Source organism: Tetrapisispora phaffii, chromosome 9, assembly GCF_000236905.1.
Source record: "Tetrapisispora phaffii CBS 4417 chromosome 9, complete genome".
NCBI classification, from domain to species: domain Eukaryota; kingdom Fungi; phylum Ascomycota; class Saccharomycetes; order Saccharomycetales; family Saccharomycetaceae; genus Tetrapisispora; species Tetrapisispora phaffii.
The window spans coordinates 342,517-362,170 of NC_016528.1; the positions used below are offsets into that span (position 1 = coordinate 342,517).

A 19,654-nucleotide genomic window follows, 5' to 3' on the forward strand; every position below is an offset into this window, starting at 1 on the left:
TTTAGAAAAATATAGATATTCTTAAATTTTATTTTACTCGAAGCAATAAGCTAAGAAAATGATTATTTACAGAGTATTATTGCATATCATAAACAATTTAGAAAAAGTTAATATAAAAAACAGATGGTTTCGTTATTTATTTTTTTACATTAATCCTTGTTGTTGATAAGCAGCTAAAGTTTCTTGGATTTTTTGGTTAATAACAGGGTCAGATCTGACCTTCTTTTGTACTTTAGATGCTTCGGCAAAAGTAGTGGCTTGTAATTTTTCATCCATATTTCTTGCTAAGAAAGCAGCTTCTTCAAATAAGGCTATAGCTTCATCGACTTCTTCTTGTTGAAGTTTTAATTGAGCTAAACCAATTTTAGCTTGCTCGGATCTTGGATCTAATTTGCAAGCTTCTTCGAATAATTCGGTAGACTCTAATAAATTTTCGACAATTGGGTTTCTGGCTAATAATGTTGCCTTACCAATCATTGGTGCAATACCTACGTGAATACCTTCAACCGCTTCTTCTAGTTTCTTAGAAATATCGTATTGCTTTAAAGCCTTATCGAACTCATTTCTTTCTAACAAGACATCGGCATAAAAGTTTGGAACTTCAGGAGCGGTTGGGAACTTCCTTCTAGCTTCGCTGAATAAAGTTTCACAATCGTTGAATTTGTTTTCCTTGTAAGCTAAACAAGCTAGTTGGATATATGGCAAAATATTTGATTCATCTAATTCCTTAGCCTTATCGAAATCAATGCCAGCTTTTTCGTATTGTTGTGTTAAGAAATAAAGTTGACCACGGTGGTAGTAAGTAGCTGCGTTGGTTGCGTCTAAGTTAATAGCGGCATCAAAATTTTTAATGGATTCTTCAGTTTCACCTTTATCGGCTAATATCAAAGAATTGTAAATATATGAGTTTACTCTTGGGAAAATAAAGATAGCCTTTTGAATATCATTGTGAGCATCTAATGGGTCATTCTTTAAGAATTTTAATATACCGTTATATTCTAAAGCAATAGCATATTTCTCTTTGATGTCATTGTTCTCCTTGTTTTCTTCGTATTCCTTCTCCAATAATTTAACCGCCTTTTGAAACGATTCATCGGCAACTAAATAACCGTCATTTGTTCTTGAGTATAGGTTAGTTAAACCGTTTAATAATTCCTTTTCAGATTCGGAATTTTCATTAAAGTTGTTCAAACTAACTTCTGGTTTGAAGACACCAAAGAAAGATGCTAAAGAAGTGTTTGAAGGTAGTAACTGTGGTTTGTTTTCAGCAATTTTTTCCTTCAACACTTGCATAGCTTGCTTGTTCAAATTTCTTTCCAACATTGGTTCGATTGAAGCACCATTGAAATCACCATTTAAAGATAGAACAGATAAATCGACCATGGCATCAACATAATTGGCTAAACTTTCATAAGCAGAGGCTCTACGTAGCAAAGCCTTTGAATAATCATGTTTCAATTTCAAGGCTTCAGTACTACTTTCAACAACTTTTTCTAATTGACCTAGTGAAACATAACATGCTGAAATATTTGAATAAAAGACTGGATCTTGTTTCAATGTCAATGCATAATTATAATACTTTAAAGCATTTTCAAAATCTTGTTTTTTAAAATAATCATTACCTTTATCTTTTAAAGCCATAGCATATTTCTCTTTTAATTCGTCAGAAAAAGAATCTTTACCAGATAAGTCAGGTTCGCCATTGGAAGCAACTGGATAAATTACTTTAGCAGTTTCATTCTTTGAGTTTGATTTCTCATCAGTAGAAGTAGACTTTTTCTTTTTACTATGCTTCTTTTTCTTCTTCTTGGAAGAAGAACTATCATCAATCTGCCTTTGTAATTGTGTGTAATAGTAATAAGCACCAAGTGCAGCAGAACCAGCAGCGACAGTAGCAATTATAGCTGTCTTATTTCTAGCTATAAATCCACCTACAGAACCATCCGAAGCAGACATTATGAGTGTATATGGATTAGTAGGTATAATACAGAATTCTGTTTTGTCTCTTCTTTTCCAATTAGTAACAGATTTGGAAAAAAAATTATTACTTAAACTTAAGAATTATAAATGGGTGATAACCTACTGATCAATTACAATTCAATGAATTCCAAAGTAATTGACCAATGGTTAAACAATTGAAAGATATTTACAAGTGTTACTTACAGAAAGGATTCAAAATTGTTCAACTGTGTTTTGAGTTTTTGGAGTTAACTTATCGTTCGAATTCTTTAATTTCATTTTGTAGTTGCAAATGACATTTTAAATTTCACAGAACGGGTAAATGAACAAATGAAAAATTACTAAAGTCAATTCATCTCATCTCATCTCATTTTAGATTGTTTTACTATTTAAGTTCTTATATATTTATTGTGTAGGAGTTTGATTTATCCAATAACAGTAGGAGTGAATAACTTTCAAGGTCGGTAGAGATAAAAATGGTACAAGAACAAAAATGCCAAAGATGCAAAGAGCACTCGGCTATTATAATCTCTAGAAAAGAATTATTTTGCTCAGGATGTTTTAAGAAATTTTTGTCATTGAAGCAAAGAAAAACTATGATGCTAGACCAATATTACCAAGATATATTCAAAGTCCTTCATAAGGATAAGTTCAGGACAGAGGAAGAGGCGTTGTTATTGAATAGTAATTCAAAAATTCTGGTACCCTTGAGTTTCAGTTCTTCTTCTTCATTGGTAATGCTAGATATCTTAGTTGATACACTAAATGAACAAAGATTGCAACATCATAATATGGTTGGTTTTAAAATTGAACTTTTATTATTATTCAATGGTAAGGAAGAGTTTGACTTAGTTAACAAAAAGTTAACCGATTTGATTGATAATAGGTACTCTGCAAATAAAGACTGTATACAACCACATTTTGTAGAGATTTCGAAATTCTATGAAACTTCAACAGTTCTAAAGCAATTGCTGTTGCAACATACTGATTTCAAAACATTTAAAGATACAATCCAACATGATGATTATACCATTAAAAATTTGTTAAAAGAATGTCCAAATAGATCAGTTCGTGAAGATCTATTAACGTTCATTAAAAGACATTTAATAAAAAAATTTACTTATCAAAATAAATTCAAAGCAATTGTGTGGCCATTTTCTATGACACAATTAGCTGATGAAATTATTTCAATGATAGTGAAAGGTAGAGGTTCTAGCATCGCTAACTTTTTAGATATGGAATCATTCGATGAAAATTATGGCACTAATGTTTTTAAGAATCTGTTTCCACTGAGAAATGCCTTGTTATCTGAAATCGATGCATATTGCCATTCTGTAAATTTGGAAAAATATCTGATTGACTACAAGGTGCAAGATACTTTACTGTTAAATAAGCTCTACGATGCTAATAATAAAAGATCGAATGAAAGCACATTGGTCAAAAATATGACAATGAATGAATTGGCAAGTAAATACTTTGATGATATCGAAACTGACTATTCAAATGTGATATCGACTGTTTTACGAACAGGTGAAAAATTAGGTACTCCAACTGCTAATGGTTTGAAAAATAAAAAGTGTGAAGTTTGCTTGCAAATAATTCATAATGATCCATCTGAGTGGTTGAATACAATCACTGAAAATGTTGGACATTGCATAGAGAATGACGAGGAACAAAGTTATTTTAATGTCTGGACAGAGAATAACGAAAAAAAAGTAGCAACTAAGAATTATAATAAATTAATGGAATTGGACAAGGACGAAAATAATAATCTCGATATATGTTATGGGTGTCTAATATTGTTGAATAGTATGGATAACAAATCTATTAACTGGCCTGTAAATGAAAAAGAAGAGATAGATGAAATTCTAGAAGAATTCATTATATCTGATTGAGAATGAAAGTACCAGTTTGAAATAAGTAAACAGTGAATATTTCGAATATATCCCACAATTGTTATGCAATTTACATATGTATGACGATATACTATTTTATAGTTTCGAATAATTATTTAACTAATATAATATTTTGCATGCTTAAACAAATTAACTACTATATTATTTCTTATGTAACAAATTTAATAACTGATTTGATGCTGTTTGACCCATTTGAGGAACAGATTGAGCATTATTATTCAATGGAGAGCCATTCATTGTTTGATCAAGCCCCATTTTAACATTTGGCCCTTTTAGCATATTAAGTAATTCATTTCCCGCTGGAGCTAAACCTCTATGTGTAGGAGATTGTGATTGAGATAATGACATATGTGCTGAAGATTGTGGAGAATGGTTATTAAGAGCATCCATATATTTAGGGGCATGCATCTGACTTGGTACATATTGATTTGGGACTAAATGAGGTGGTTGCTCCATTGGACTTGGATAAAACTGATTAAACTGTAGGTTGTTGAATTGATGTTGATTATGAGACATGCCTGGTGGTTGAGAACCATTTGGAGTTAAAATCTGTTGTGGCATATCCACTGGGATCCCTTGTTCGTTAAAAGGTTGACCTGAGGGTGGACCAAACTTTGAATTATTTCTTGCATTTGGGTCATTTAGAACATTTAAAAATTCATTTGCATGTGATTGTGATTGTGGAGATCCGTTAGTTTGAATTAATGGCGAAGAGCTTTTATTGTTAGGAACCATTGATGGAATCTGGTTTGCAAATTCTACTGGTGTCCCAATTTGAGAATTACTACTATTTGGGTTATCTATTAGATTTGAATCATATCTGTTAGTTGGAGAGTCGCTAAGACTAGGTTTCTTTAGCATGTCTAATAATGGATTTGTAGACTGCTGGGATTGAGTTGAATAAGATTTTTTATCGTCCAGAGGTGCCTTTAAAATTTTTAGAAGCTCGTTTGGTGACCCACTAGATTCTTCAAAGTTCGTATTTTTCTGGTATGGTATGGATTCGGGTGATACTTTTGGAGGTGACAAAGCATTATTGGATAATTGTTCTCCTCTTTTTAGTAGCTTAATTTTTGGTGTATTATTTACATTTTTTGCTTTACCAGCAATAGACAACGAAGCAACTCCTCTTGTGCTTTCATTGACTTCGTCTACGTGTGGGATATCACCACCATTTGATCCAAATGAGTTTCCTACTAAAGCTGCTGAATTTGGCATTTCTGTTGTTGAAAACTCCTCGCCGTCTAAATTTTCTAGTTTCTGTTGATCTGTTTTATCATTAAAATTATCTCTTAATACACTGGCTCTATTGTATTCTCCCATGTCGCTGTGATTAATATTCATATAACTGTCTTCATCATTTCCTTCTTCCGAACTACTTTCAAATTCCTCATATGTGTTGTCATCTGGGATATCCACACCAGATGATATTTTAATACCTAAAGACTGCATCTCAGATTGAGGTTCATGTTTCAATAAATGCAATAGATCTTTAGAATTGGAGCTGTCAACTTGTGAGACTAAAGCGGCATTTGCTACTTGTGGAGAGGTGCCGAACTGTTCAGGCTTTTTATCATTCAGTAGGGTTAGTAATTGCTTAGCATTATCATGAGTTGCACCATCCACTAAAGATGGCTTTGAAAGAGAAGCTGTATTTGGAGTGGCTGTTGCATCGTCCATAATATCTCTTGGATTGATGTTGTTCATATTCATTATATGGAATTGAGCACTGTCAGAAGTTGGATGGAAATTATTATTCATTAGCGGTAAGACACCATGATTGTTATTAACAATAGGAAAGGGAGCAAATGGTTGAAATCCACCATTCATCATTGGTGGGAACATATTATTAGCATTACCGTTGCCATTAACTAAAATTGGCATTGGTGGTGGCATAAATGTGTTCTGTTGAGTATTATTAATATTATTACTGTTAACATTAAAAGCACTTTGTAAAGAGTTCAGTAGGGCTCTGCCAGGATCAATATCTATAGGTTGGCCATTTTGGGAATCAGAAATGGATGAGCCAGATGTACTATTGTTATGGGCATTGAAATCCTTGGCAGAAATTTGCGCATATTTATCAGTTATTTCAGTAGAAGAGGTAATACCTAGTAATTCTTTTAACTGCTTTTCTGCATTTCTAATTAACTCAGAGTTATCTTTACCTTCCTTTTGACGTTTACACCAAATTGATAAAGGTCTGATCATAGCATTGATTAAATAATATTTAGTAGAACCCGATTGTTTGAAAATAGATCTCATAATTTTCTTAAAATCCTTCCACTCAATTTTATCAATTTCATTTCTAACTTGGGGTTTGAATTGTGTTGCTTCTGGTACATTAGAAACTAAGTAAATTTTATAATTTTTACCTGAAATATTTCTTTCAACAAATTGGTTTTCATCGATATAGCCTGTTAAATCAAAGCCAATTTCTTCTTTAACTTCTCTTATGCAACATTGTACATCATCTTCATCTTTTGAAATTTTACCACGCGGAAATGACCATGAATCGGATTCAGTACCCTGAACTAATAATATTTTATTTAACTTTTCATTGAAAATTGCGGCACCTCTTACAGGGATAGATTTCTTATAAAGTGAAAATTTCTGAAGTGCTTCGTCTGCTTTTATGTCCCATCTCCATACAATAGGACAAATCCTTATAATATTTGTTGCAAATGATTTAATTTTTAAAGATGGTAAAGATGGGTTTAACAATTTAATAAAATCGATATAAAACCATGAAGCTTCTTCAAAATGAAATAATTCTCTCTCTACCGATGAAAGATCCTCCGGTGGAACATTAATTATAAATCTGACTAACAAATCTTCCAGAATTCTATCAAGAGAATCTAGATTGTCGAGTGAATGTCGTAGAGGTAAAGACATGTTTAACTTAAGTCTGTTTCTGTTTCTTCTTGTGGTATGCTTTTTTAATAAATCGATAATTTTTAAAAGACACCAAAATTGGGATAAAATAGTCAATTAATATGAACTCAACCTTAGTTTTAAACGTAAAATGTGCGAATATAAAATTGAAGAAATGCAAATAAAAGTTTCTTAAAAGTTAAGAACAAAATTTCTATTTTTTCTATAATATCAATAAATGAAATACAATTCGTTTCTTAAACTTCTAGACAATTGAATAATAATATTATAAATATAATTAAATTATATAACCTAAAGACTAACGTACAATTAAAAACTATAAAATGTTCCTTTAATAATGGTAGGTTATATCCTTTTTTACCACCTCTTTTAGTACTAAATACATTGCATTGTTTGAATTGAACAAATTGTTCACCATTTGTTCAATTCAAATTCACAATTAACAAGAATATCTAAACTAAAAACCCAATACCGGGTAATCATATCTCATTTTTGTCGTACCCAATGATATTCGTTATGACATACAAACACAACTGTTAAGTGACTGGAAACAGTGACACTTGTCACTGTTTCCAAGGTTATATATAAGCTATATATGTATTCATATACATTGTAAGTTCGTATTCTATTGTGAATTTTAATGTTACAAAGATGGAATTCTCTAATCAAAAATAAAAACCGTTCTTGAAAATTACATTTTGTTACTAGGTTTAAAGTTTTATTTTGAACTGTCCCTAGCCAGACCTAATGTTACAAATAAAAAATGTTTTCTAATCTAATTGTTTTTTTAATATATATATATATATATTCTATCATTTAAATTTTAAATGTCTATTATAATTGTGGTATATGAATATCAACTTCACTTCTTTCAGAATCTGGTACAGGTTCTTCATTTTTGAAAATACACCCAAAATCAACAATAAATGGTTGTAGTATATTAATTGGAATATTTAAAGTAGGTGAAAATACAATGCATAAATTCTTTAAATTCATCTTGTTGATTTTATTGTTTTGAGTGATTCTAACCAATAATTCGAATAAAGCATACATCATTGCAATGCTGGTGTCGGGTACTGATCCACTGTTTATAACATTTCTAAATTCTTGTGCAATGATTGATGGTTTATTATAATTCTCATCGACAATATTTTTGAAAGTTTGATAATTAGAATCACCAAATATCAAATGCGGTAAAGATCTTAGATATAATTTTAATATACCAGTAACTGTGTTAACGTCAATATTTCTTGTTGCAATTGTACCGTCACCAATTGTGCTAGGATCAAAGTTACATAAATCAACGTCATATTCCTTATCAAATTTTTCTTGTAGCAGCTTAATTAATGAACTTGAACCACTTAACCTGAAGACACCTTCTTCTTGTAACCCTCTATTTTTGTATAGATACTCCAAGCACCTGAAGAACACACTTGGAATAACATATTGTCCTTGGTAAGTGTTCGAACTTAGCGCTATACAAGCATCTAACGAATTTCCAAACACTAGGTTACGTGTTCCAAACGAACTATTAAAATTAGAGCCAGAATCACTTTTCTCTAAACTACCTAAAGTCATCGCTTCTAAAGCATTATTAATTGATGAATCTGAAAACTTAACATCAGATGGATAATTTCTGGTGCTTGGCTTGTTCAGATTTTCATCATCATTACCGTTTGGTGCTGTTTTTTTTGAATGGGAACAAATTTCTAATTCTGTTACTATTTTTTTATTTTCTAATGGGCTACCATTCGATGATTCGGTATTAACAAGATTCGAATCATTTTCTTTATTGTTGAAAGTTTTATTGTCTAATGTCAAATCTGTTACATAGATATGCTCTGAAGAATTTTCAGAAGTTCTTGAGACAGGTGTAATGCTTCTCATGTTCGACACTTTCTGCATCGAACTCTTAGCACTGATGTTAGTACTATTGGTATAATTATTATTGTCATTATTATTGTCAATAGTATTGCCGTTATATGATGCACCCGAAGAGTCAACATCCATTAGCAACTTATTGATTACCTGAACCCAAGTCTCTCTTTCCTTAGGTTTCTCTGTACATAAATAATATTTGTTTGGATTTGATAAAGTTGATTTTTTCTGCTCTGTTATTATGAAACCATTCTTTGTTCCAAATTTGTCGTCTGGTAAGTTAGGCATCAATTCAATGGTAGCTTGTTTCAATTTGATTGACTCCAATACTTGTGAATTTCTTTGGTTACATAATAGTAACATATCTTTGAGTAATTGTGCATGCCTTAATCTCCAGTTTATTCCTGTCCCCAAAGTTTTTGATTTCCTTACAATTAAAACACCATCTTTCATTAACGACGACGAATTCATATCATCAACAGATAATGGTGGAATAAAGGTATCTGTACTTATAAACTGTAAAATTTTAATAATTGCATTGTTTGGCAAATTATTAGTTTGGAATAATGTCTTGAAATAATCATTTAAGGTATCCAATCTTCCATTTACTTTGGCTGGAATATAATTGTTAAAACTATGCTTTTCTGGTAACATTGGTAATTCTTGTAATGAATATACAGAGATGGTTGATTTCAAATATGAATCCAACTCATAAATTTGTTCAATAGTTTTCTTAAACTTAAACATTTCTTTTCGAGATGATTTATCAACAACACTAACTAGGCAAAAATTTTCGTTAGTTTCATTAAAATACAATGTTGTTAAAACGATTGGATCAATGGTATGGAAATCATTTGGTTGTATGAACAACGGAATGTCGGATTTGATTACACTAATAGGAGTATTAACAAAACTATTTGGCGAGTTTATTTGATTCGATAAAGCTGTATTAATACGGCTATTGCTTATGTTTCTATTCGGAGTTGCTTCATTCGAAGGATTTCTGTACTTGTTCGCACTATTGACGCTATTGATTCTACCGTTGGTTACAATATTGTTGCTAGAAGATGATAGTACACTGGTAAGTGATGGTTCTCTTGTTGAATTGCCATTAATATTATTACTATCATTAATTTGTATTTGATAGTTCTCATTGATCGTCGTCGTGCCTTCTGAGTCCTCTAAAGATCTAATCGAATCCTCCAACTCGTTCTTAATATCACTGCCCACAACTATGGGTGAACTTAATTCTACAGACTCATTGGTTCCGTCATATTTTGGTTCATCAAATTTGAAACTAGTTCGAATTGGTGTGAGCAACATTTGTTCATCTTGTGGTGGCAATGGTGGTTGTTCAGTTTTTTGAAGTCTATTGAAAAAAGGCTGAGGCAATGCATCTGGAGTGCCGGCATCAGATATGTCTTCGTCAATTTCCATACCGTCGTTATTATTATCATTGACATTCTTCGATATGGCTGGTACTTCTCCATCAAATGATTTCACTAACAGATCATTGAAGCTAGTTAATTGTTGTTTTGAAGTTGGCGTGAATTCAATTGTGCCGTCATGATGCTGATGCTGATGCTGATGCTGATTATTATTACTCCTATTATTACTATTGTTATTGTTATTATTATTAGATGACGATTGTAATGCATTTGTATTTTTTGAGTCAGACTTAATTTTTGTTGGTGATGTGATAGTGATTCTAGATGTTGTGTATGCTACTGAAGTAGCAGGACTGTGGAAATCCAAATCGTTACTAGGCAACCCTGGCTTACCTTCTTCTATATCAGTTACAGATTTACTTTCATCGACACCACGTTTACTCCTCGATAACGATCGTGGTGGAAGTAATTCCAACATCTTATTCTCTTCGTATTCGTTTATTACTCTATTCAATTTGAGTATCTCTGCATCTTTTTTCTCAATGGTGTTTCTCAACATTTTTATTTCTTCCAGTAATTTTACAGTTTGTGTATCTTGCTCTGAATCTCCAGTTTTTGTTTCTACACCATGACGTTCATCTTCCATCGGTACTGTATTCTGTTCAATATCTTTAATCAATTGATCTTTAATTTCTCTATGGTCATCATACGCTTGCAATAAGTCAAACGCATGACTCCCACCCCCAATCTTCCTTCTTGACATAATCTAATACCGATAATTCTATCCCAGTGGACACGTTCTTTTATATATATACTTGTAACCCTTAATTGCACAGTAATATAACTACAATTTTTTTCCTAATTTGTTTATAACCTTTTTAGTATTCAACGTAATACCGTATAACCCAACTACCGATACAACAAAATATAATACAACAGTATGTTATTTATTAACTCTTTCTAATTTTTTTATATCACCCCACAATCAAATTTATCAAAATTCTATAATATAATCACCAGAACCCTATATGATAATAACAAAGCCAATATTCACGTTCCAATCCACTCTTCTCGATACGCTTTCAATTCTATGAAACTACTTCACTTCATCCCATCACCCACCAGATATAAAGAATCTAACCCAAGCATCAACTTATATATATGCAATGTTATATCGATAGTTTACAAAGAGTGTCGATTTTTCACTAAAGCCCTTTCCTCTTTGTTTTTTCTTTTTTTCTGTTTTTTTTCAGAATTTTTCACCCATTCTTCATTCTTGTCTGCTACCTCTGTGTCAAAAGCCCCAAAGCCCTGTCTCTTTTGCCACAATTGTTTGTTTTGTGCTGCCAATTGCAATATATATGATACATATAACACACAGATACATGTATACTCATCAAGTCTCAAGAGGTTGCATGCACCGTCTAATGTTTGCTTGGCGTATACGTACATATATTTGTTCAATGCTGGTGGTTGAAATTTCTTGACTGTCAGCTTTTGAAGTTGCATGTCTTTGCAAGTTAAGTTATGTAGATTGTCACAATTTATGCAATGCTCGAGTATATATATATATATATAGTGTGTGTGTACGTATAAGCATGGTTCGATGCGATGTGTCTTGATGAGAAGAGCACGTCTATGTGTCTGTTGCTCACATGCGTGCCTGTATGTGTATGTCACGTGGGGTCAACAGGGTAACGCCATTGTTGTTGTGTCCGGGTCACTTGAGTTTTTCCCAAGAACGTTATTTTTTTCCACAGTGAAGTGGAAAGTAAGCAAGTTGAACTTACAACAGCATACCTGGTTGTAGATAAAATAAGGTTACGTATTTGTATATATATACACTGCAAAGAAGTTCACTTTGTCTCCCAAGTGCTCTGTATCTTGTGCTGTTTGAGTGGGAAAAAACCAGTGGTAATCTCAAAAAGTTCCAACCCTCGAATACCAAATGTCAAATAAGGAAGCTAGTAAAGTCTATGAAATCATTGTAAACAATGTTATCTCTGACGTTAGAGAAGAATTCGAAAATGTAGGTATTGACGAACAAACCCTTCAAGATTTGAGAAGAGTCTGGAGAGAAAAACTTTCAGAAGTTAAAACTACAACTTTGTCATGGGATAATGCTCCGATGGATAATATACAACAGCAAATACAAGATCAAGCCCAATTAGCTAAGGATGGTGGAGAGATAACAGTGAAATCAGAAACACAAGGGTTGGTCCTACCGGGTCTGGACCCAAGTTCAACTACTACAACTAATGGCATACAACAAAATACAAATAAAAGTGAAGTACCCTCTGTTGTGAAGACGGAAGAGGGGCATCAAGAAATCAAAGCAGAAGAAAATATAGAGGATCCAAATAAATTGGAGAAGGGACAACAATTTGAACTGGAGATTGAAACTCAACTGAACCCAATGAGTTCAACTACTTCACTAGATGGAGACCTTAAAGTTTCTGATGAAAAAGAGAAAGCCCAAAAAACAAAGAGAAGTGCATTATTAGATACAGATGAAGTTGGATCCGAACTAGACGATTCAGATGATGATTATTTGATTTCAGAGGGTGAAGATGAAGGTCCTGATGAAAATCTATTGCTATGTCTTTACGAAAAAGTTACGAGAACAAAAGCAAGATGGAAGTGTTCTTTAAAAGATGGTATCGCTACTATTAATCGTCGTGACTATACTTTTCAAAAAGCTCATGTAGAAGCAGAATGGGTCTAAATAAATATTATATAACGTTTTAACAAAGTCTATGTTAAATTTAAAATATACTTTTACTATATGGTACGCATACTTGTTTGTTTGGTTATGATTATCTTATCTAATCCTTTTTGCGCATTAATCTTAACTTATTTTCTGTTGTTTTCCATATTTTAATGAATCCAAGTACACCTGATATTAAGGACAATGTATTGTATGTGCCCCTTGGCGTTTTAATACCAAATAAATCTGTTGTATTGGCTAAGCAATCGAATATCAATTTATACATTTCTAATTTTGTTAATTTCAATTGTTCACATAGACCATTGACTTTATTTTCTAATTCAATCAAATTCGAAGCTCCAGAGGCTTTGATGTGATTTCTTTTTGGTAAGCCATTTGCAAGTTCTACTGCTTGGGTCCTAATTCGTAGTTCTACTTCATTTTCCACTATCTGTTTTTTCAATTCTTTTAATTGAATAAAATTATTCTTTAAACTTAACATTATATCTAATTGCCATGACAACGATTCATGATAAACAATTTTATTATAGACGGTTGCATTCGAATAAAATTTCAATTTGTATAGCAGATCTAATTCGTCGCACACCGTATAATACACTTCGATCGCTTTAGATAAGAAATGTTGATTGCAAACTATCTTACGAACATTTCCTAGTGAGTTATCCTTAACCAAACTTTTGAAAATTGTAATGAAGTATGGGACCTGGAAAGGCAATGACCCAAACCTTAGGATGTATCTAAATAACGATAGATTGCTGCTTATGAAGGCTAGTCTCTTTTCATTTTTCAGATTCAAATTCAAAATAAAATATTTCAAAACAAGAATTGGATTCCTGATCAAGTAAGCCAACTTTCTTTTCAATATCGAATCCCTTAAAGCTTCACTCAATCGGTATTTCTCAGTAAGAGTTAGTAGCGATACCCTTATTAAATCTAGTATATTTTTGATTATCTTAATAATTTTGTCCTTTCCTGATATAGTGTTGACAATATCCTTTAAAACAGTAATTTTTTCAATAGTTACAGCATCCTTGTTGTTCAATCCATAGCGACCCGACATACTTACCACACGTTCGATGAACATCTCACTGCAATGACAACAGATCAGTTGAACAAATAATAGAATGTCTCTTATATACACCTCTAACTATATATTTAAAACATGGCATCGCAATTGGTACCGGAATGAATGGAATTAATTCCGACGGAATTAAGCAATTAGCAAAAAACCCTATAACCCATCTGAAATCTTGGTGGATGGGGCCATTCCAGAAACCCTAGACGTCTGACACTTCCCGAACTTTCATACCAACACACATTCTGTGTTCAGACGCTTTATCAATTTGGGGCCATGCCCATTAGTTTTTGTGTCACAACTTGCCAGGGCGTCCTCCCATTCCCGAGATAATCCGAAAATGGCAAATTCACTATGGCTCGCTATTTGTTTCCATTTACACGAATGGTTGGAACATTTGGAAAATAGATAACTAAGACAAATATATATCCGCGATGAGATAAAGAAAGATGTTGACAATTCAATCTGAAACTTTGATGGTGATGGTACACACATAAACGTTTAATGGTAAGATTAGAGTTTATATAACCTCTATTGGTTGGTTTCTCAAGAGAGATTATACTTGTTTGAGATAAAACATGCTATTATGTTATATACTTTTCAATGAGTTTGTGTAAATGGACATGTTGTTTTATAAATGGAAAAACGTAGCGACCAGTCTTTAAATTTATTAAACATATATAAAGGAACTGTCAATTTAATTAACAGCATATAGATTCGAATTGTCTTAAAAAGTTCAATTATTTTAATTAATATTCCTTATTTATATGTTATAACATTAAACTAAAAAACACGTACTGCAAGATTTAATTTAAAGCGGTATCCATAATGACGTTCGATATGTTAGAAAAACAAGAAACCCCACACTATAATTTTATTAAGGGCCATGCTTTGACAGTTATCAAGGCTCCATTCTCAGATGGTCAGTCAAAGAAAGGTGTTGAAAAAGGCCCAGACTATCTTTTGAAGCAAGGTTTAGTGCACGATCTAGAGAATTTAGGTTGGACTACCGAAATTGTCAACCCATTAGCTGAGGTAACTGGAAGTGTTCAGAATGTTACAACTTATAAGAATATCCACAACATAGATTCTGTTGCTTGTTCTACGGAACTTATTTACAAAACTGTCCGGGATACTACAAAGGATGGTCGGTTTGCCTTGACTTTGGGTGGTGATCATTCCATTGCTATTGGTACTATATTAGGTGCATTGAAAACCTATCCAGATCTGGGTTTACTTTGGATCGATGCACATGCCGATATTAATACTTTGGATACAACTGAATCGGGCAATATTCATGGATGCCCTGTTGCTTTTGCAATGGGTTTGAATGAAGTTGTTCCTGCTCCTTTCTCTTGGTTAAATTCATTAAGAAAATTAAAGAAAAACAGAATTGCATATATTGGCTTAAGAGATATTGATGAAGGTGAAAAGCAGGTCTTAAAAGAAAATAATATTACGTCAGTATTCACAATGTATCACATCGATAGATACGGCATGAATAACGTCATCGAAATGGCATTGAAGGCTCTTAATAAAGATGGAGATTCTCCCATTCTATGTTCTTATGATGTCGATTCTGTGGATCCATTGTATGTACCTGCTACCGGTACACCAGTAAGAGGTGGGCTCACCTTGAGAGAAGGTTTGTTCTTAGCCGAACGGTTAGCAGAAACTGGTAACTTAGTAGGTTTAGATATAGTCGAATGTAATCCAGATTTGGCCACAAATGATATCCACGTTGTAGACACTATTTCGGCAGGCTGTGCTGTTGCAAGGTGTGCATTAGGTGAAACATTATTTTAAATATCTGTATAGTTTTAACTATTTGCATATAACAATTAGTACACCGTGATATTTTTTTCTAATATACTAACACATAAAATTACTATATTGAATTATTTAACTCTGATGTTATAGCCCTTATTTATTACCCTTCTCATATTCTCTAGTTAATCCTTTCCTAATGGCTAGGACACTATCAACAATAACCGCATCAACTCCCGCATTCAATTCAAGAACTACATTTTCAGGCCCATTATTTTCAACGCCATAAGTTACAAATACTAAGCCATTGTTTTTCACGATTTTTGCCAGTCGTGGAGCTTTAAGAATAGGAATGACATTACTTACTAATCCTAATAAATCCCATTCTCTAGCAAATTTAATGGCACCTTGTAAAGAGGAGGCTCTGGCATCAGCCATCTTCATCACACCACTTTCTGTTAAAAATAAAATTGGTATACTTGGTTGTTTGAGAGATAACATGATACAAATATCCGGATGAAACGAGGAAAATATGATATCTCTTCCATGTTTATTATTTTCGAAGACAACTTTCAAAACTGTGTCAACCCAGTGGTTCATTTCAATCATAATACTACCAGTATCTTCTTCCTCGGCTTCATCTACCATAGGATATTTGCACTCAATATTAAAACCAACTTTTTTATGTAACTTCTGGAATAATTCTTCTAGTGTAACAAAAGATGAAGCAATTGAAGAACCTCTTGTATTCCCTTTGAAGTTTATTTTTTTAAAAGTTTTTGTAAGTTTCATTCTATCAGTATATTTTTCAGAATCAACGAAGTCATGATTATGACTAAAACTCCTATACACATTACTATTTTTCATTGTATCGTTGGGTTTTTCACCATTGGAATCTAATTCAATATCCCACGGTTTACTGACGTCAAAATTCGTAGGTCCAACGGAGTTTCTCCTACCAGCCTTACTGTTATCAGATATATGTTTTTGAACGTTATTCAGATCCATGAATTGCTCTAAAGTTAACTCGTGCATTGGTATATCAACACCTGTCTCCGAAACTAAAAAGTCATGATAAATAACTGGTATGTTATCTTTCGTCAATTGTACATCAAATTCAACATAAGAAGCACCCAAAGATGATGCCGCAATGAAAGATTCAACTGTATTTTCTCCTAATTGTAAAGTCTTATTTGTATTAACATTTTTCCCAAGCCCACGGTGTCCAATCACTCTTGTTGAAATCAACGACTTCCAATATCTCTCTGTTTTTCTAAATAACATGTTTGGATGATGGAAAGGGTTAACCGTCATATATTCGAAGATAATATGACCAAGTAATTCTAATGAATTTTTGGCAAGAATAGGTATAGTCTCTTTTTCATAAAGAGAACATTTATTTACGCCAACAAAAGTAGCGTTTCTCTTTAGAAAAGATATACCTCTTCCAACTATACAATCGTTAGAAATAGAATCAGGGTTGAAATCCCTCTTCCCTTGAGTGACTGATTTATCATCTTGTATTTGTTGTTCATCACTAGTTACATCATTCAAAAGAAGGTCAAAATATAAGCTTTGGGAATTATCGTCACTATATGGAACGTTAAATTTGATTGCACCTGATCCAAATTCTATTGGCAAGTCAATTTTTTCTGATTTTTTGCCTTTTGCATTATTACATCTAATTTCTAAGGTGAATTTATTTTTTAAAAATTCAGGGACAAATTTGGTTATGGCTTCTTGATTTAAATTAACTGCGGGGGTATCGATACGTGAATCATTACTACCAAGTGTAATTAGTAATACTGACTCATCATTATGAAGATACATATGCCCAATTTCTTTGTTTTCTTCAACTTCTTCAGTTATAATTAAACCACTGTTATCTACTTCATTAAGACTTGTATTATTGTTTAAAATGGCATTATCTTGTAATGTATTATATATCCCTTCATTTAACTTGTCTCGAATATTTGCACCAAATTCTGGTTTCATGATGTTATCATAACCATCTAATTTTAAGTAATCGGCAAGTTCCAAATTTCCATGCAAAACTGCTTGCTCTAATGGTGTCCATCCACTTTCATCAAATACATAAACATGTGCACCATATTCTATAAGCAACTTTGCGATCTCTAAGTTATTTTCTACTGCTGCAATAAACAAAGGTGTCCAGCTAAACAGCTTTTCAGGAACTTCAGTCGATGCACCATTCTGTAATAAAACTTTAGCAATCTCAAAGTTATTCAACTTTGAAGCCAAATATAAGGCAGTTTCCCCACTCTCATCATTTGTAACATCTATATTGTAACAGTTCATAGAAAACAATGCGCGTAAAACTTCCAAAAGATTTGCTTTAATACAGAGGTAAATGATTGTATCATCACAAGAATCTTTCAAAACGTATGGCAATAATTTTGTGACAGTTAAAGGATGATCCCCTAGAACTGCCAAATGCATTGGTGTATGGTTATCGACGTCGGACCAGTACCTGCTATCATCTATAGAATAAGATTCATTCCAAATGCTCCATTTTTGAAGCTTCAGAATGATATTGTCAATAAACTCTGCTATACCAAACTCTGCTGAATAATGTAATGGTGTCTTACCATATACATCTCTATTAGATAGGAGTGATCTAAATTTTTCTGGTAGGTTATCCAATATATATAGCAATGCAATAGATATTTTTGAACTAGAATCTTGTAAAGATTCAGTGTCAAAAGTTCTTGAAACTTCTTTCGTCAACAAATAATTCTTCGTCTCTTCGTTTGAGGAAGCTCTGTAGAGACTCATACCTTGTGTGAACTCATTCATCAAATGTGAGTTCTCTCCTAAACTGATTATGTGATAATGAAAGAAGTTTCTATTGTTTATATCTGAATCATCCTCCAATGATGAAATATTTTGCAAAATTGTCTTCATACAGTTGAAAGCTAGAAATATTGCTGATGTATTTAGTAAATTTAAAAAATATCTAATGGGGATATTTTCAATAGTACCATATTCAGCATTCAATAATATCAATAGTTCTTCTTGATCATCAGATTTGATAGCATTTAACACGTCACCATGTCCAATGACATTAGAATTTAGTTTAATTGGTTTGGGAGTATTATTTCTCTCAGTTTCTGAACCTTCGTTAAAGATAGTTGACACTTCCGTTATCGAATTCTTTTCCAGATCGAGTAATAAAGGCACCAATGATTTCATAATACGTTCAATTTTTGATATTCCATCTCTGATGGTGACATACGATTCAAAATTTAATGAGCGAATTTGTTCATCGTAGTATTTATCTCTATCAAGTACTCTTAATTTTTTATCAGCTTTCTTAAGTATTTTATAACATGCTTTTTTATTCATTTCACAAAATGACTTTAAATCTTGGAAATGACCAATCAACCTTACTAGTTGTGTTTTAATTTCCTTTAAATCGTCGATTAGATATTGTGGAAGATCCGCTTTATCAATAGTTAACTCTTCACCCCGTTCATTATATTCTTTGAATAATGTATCAATAATTCTAAATTGTTTTGAAGTTAAAAGTTTAACTAATCTTGCTTCATACTCAGCAGTTTTTACATTATAAAAATCTTCAACTTTTTTAATAGATATATTCAAAGATTCATTAAATTCGGAAATTAATTGTTTTACCTTCTTATTATTCAAATAGTAATGATTAACGTCTGTAGGATTTCGCCTAGTGTTAATACGAGGTAAGGACTTCCCTATTGAGTCACCGTCGTTATTTCTTTTTAAACCATTCTCTTCCGCAAATAGCAAATCCTGTTCTTCTTCTACCTTTTTAATCTTCCTCTTTAAAAGTTTATAATTTATATATTTTGAAGACCATGAAGGAACCTGATATCTAGGAAACGACTTTCCAAACTTCATACCGATATGTATAGTACAATTACCACCTTACCAACCGTTGGAAAACTATAACAGACATGTAAATAATAAGTCCGGTTTAAGGTGACTTGTTCATTTACTTGTCCCTTTATATAGTCTTTTTTATTTCTATTTTTTTACCGCCGTTGATCAC

At 32.4% G+C, this 19,654-nt stretch overlaps 8 protein-coding genes across 8 annotated transcripts; 3 read left to right on the forward strand and 5 right to left on the reverse strand.

Moving 5' to 3' along the window:
• Window positions 1–144: 144 nt before the first annotated feature.
• Window positions 145–1,956, reverse strand: TOM70 (protein channel TOM70; the record flags this gene model as incomplete). The annotated part of the gene is made up of 1 exon (XM_003687043.1): window positions 145–1,956. One exon carries the CDS (start codon window positions 1,954–1,956, stop codon window positions 145–147), a length of 1,812 nt encoding a protein of 603 aa, XP_003687091.1.
• Window positions 1,957–2,435: 479 nt separating this feature from the next.
• On the forward strand, window positions 2,436–3,854 carry NCS2 (Ncs2p; the record flags this gene model as incomplete). Its single annotated transcript, XM_003687044.1, has 1 exon — window positions 2,436–3,854. The coding sequence occupies one exon, from the start codon at window positions 2,436–2,438 to the stop codon at window positions 3,852–3,854; it is 1,419 nt and encodes a 472-aa protein (XP_003687092.1).
• Window positions 3,855–4,016: 162 nt separating this feature from the next.
• On the reverse strand, window positions 4,017–6,770 carry DCP2 (decapping enzyme complex catalytic subunit; the record flags this gene model as incomplete). The annotated part of the gene is made up of 1 exon (XM_003687045.1): window positions 4,017–6,770. One exon carries the CDS (start codon window positions 6,768–6,770, stop codon window positions 4,017–4,019), a length of 2,754 nt encoding a protein of 917 aa, XP_003687093.1.
• An 834-nt stretch (window positions 6,771–7,604) lies between these two features.
• Window positions 7,605–10,799, reverse strand: TPHA0I01540 (uncharacterized protein; the record flags this gene model as incomplete). Its single annotated transcript, XM_003687046.1, has 1 exon — window positions 7,605–10,799. One exon carries the CDS (start codon window positions 10,797–10,799, stop codon window positions 7,605–7,607), a length of 3,195 nt encoding a protein of 1,064 aa, XP_003687094.1.
• A 1,185-nt stretch (window positions 10,800–11,984) lies between these two features.
• TOA1 (transcription initiation factor IIA large subunit) lies at window positions 11,985–12,761 on the forward strand (the record flags this gene model as incomplete). Its single annotated transcript, XM_003687047.1, has 1 exon — window positions 11,985–12,761. One exon carries the CDS (start codon window positions 11,985–11,987, stop codon window positions 12,759–12,761), a length of 777 nt encoding a protein of 258 aa, XP_003687095.1.
• Window positions 12,762–12,861: 100 nt separating this feature from the next.
• Window positions 12,862–13,848, reverse strand: PEX25 (Pex25p; the record flags this gene model as incomplete). The annotated part of the gene is made up of 1 exon (XM_003687048.1): window positions 12,862–13,848. The coding sequence occupies one exon, from the start codon at window positions 13,846–13,848 to the stop codon at window positions 12,862–12,864; it is 987 nt and encodes a 328-aa protein (XP_003687096.1).
• Window positions 13,849–14,667: 819 nt separating this feature from the next.
• On the forward strand, window positions 14,668–15,645 carry CAR1 (arginase; the record flags this gene model as incomplete). Its single annotated transcript, XM_003687049.1, has 1 exon — window positions 14,668–15,645. The coding sequence occupies one exon, from the start codon at window positions 14,668–14,670 to the stop codon at window positions 15,643–15,645; it is 978 nt and encodes a 325-aa protein (XP_003687097.1).
• Window positions 15,646–15,762: 117 nt separating this feature from the next.
• On the reverse strand, window positions 15,763–19,503 carry GDE1 (glycerophosphocholine phosphodiesterase; the record flags this gene model as incomplete). Its single annotated transcript, XM_003687050.1, has 1 exon — window positions 15,763–19,503. One exon carries the CDS (start codon window positions 19,501–19,503, stop codon window positions 15,763–15,765), a length of 3,741 nt encoding a protein of 1,246 aa, XP_003687098.1.
• Between the last annotated feature and the right edge of the window lie 151 nt (window positions 19,504–19,654).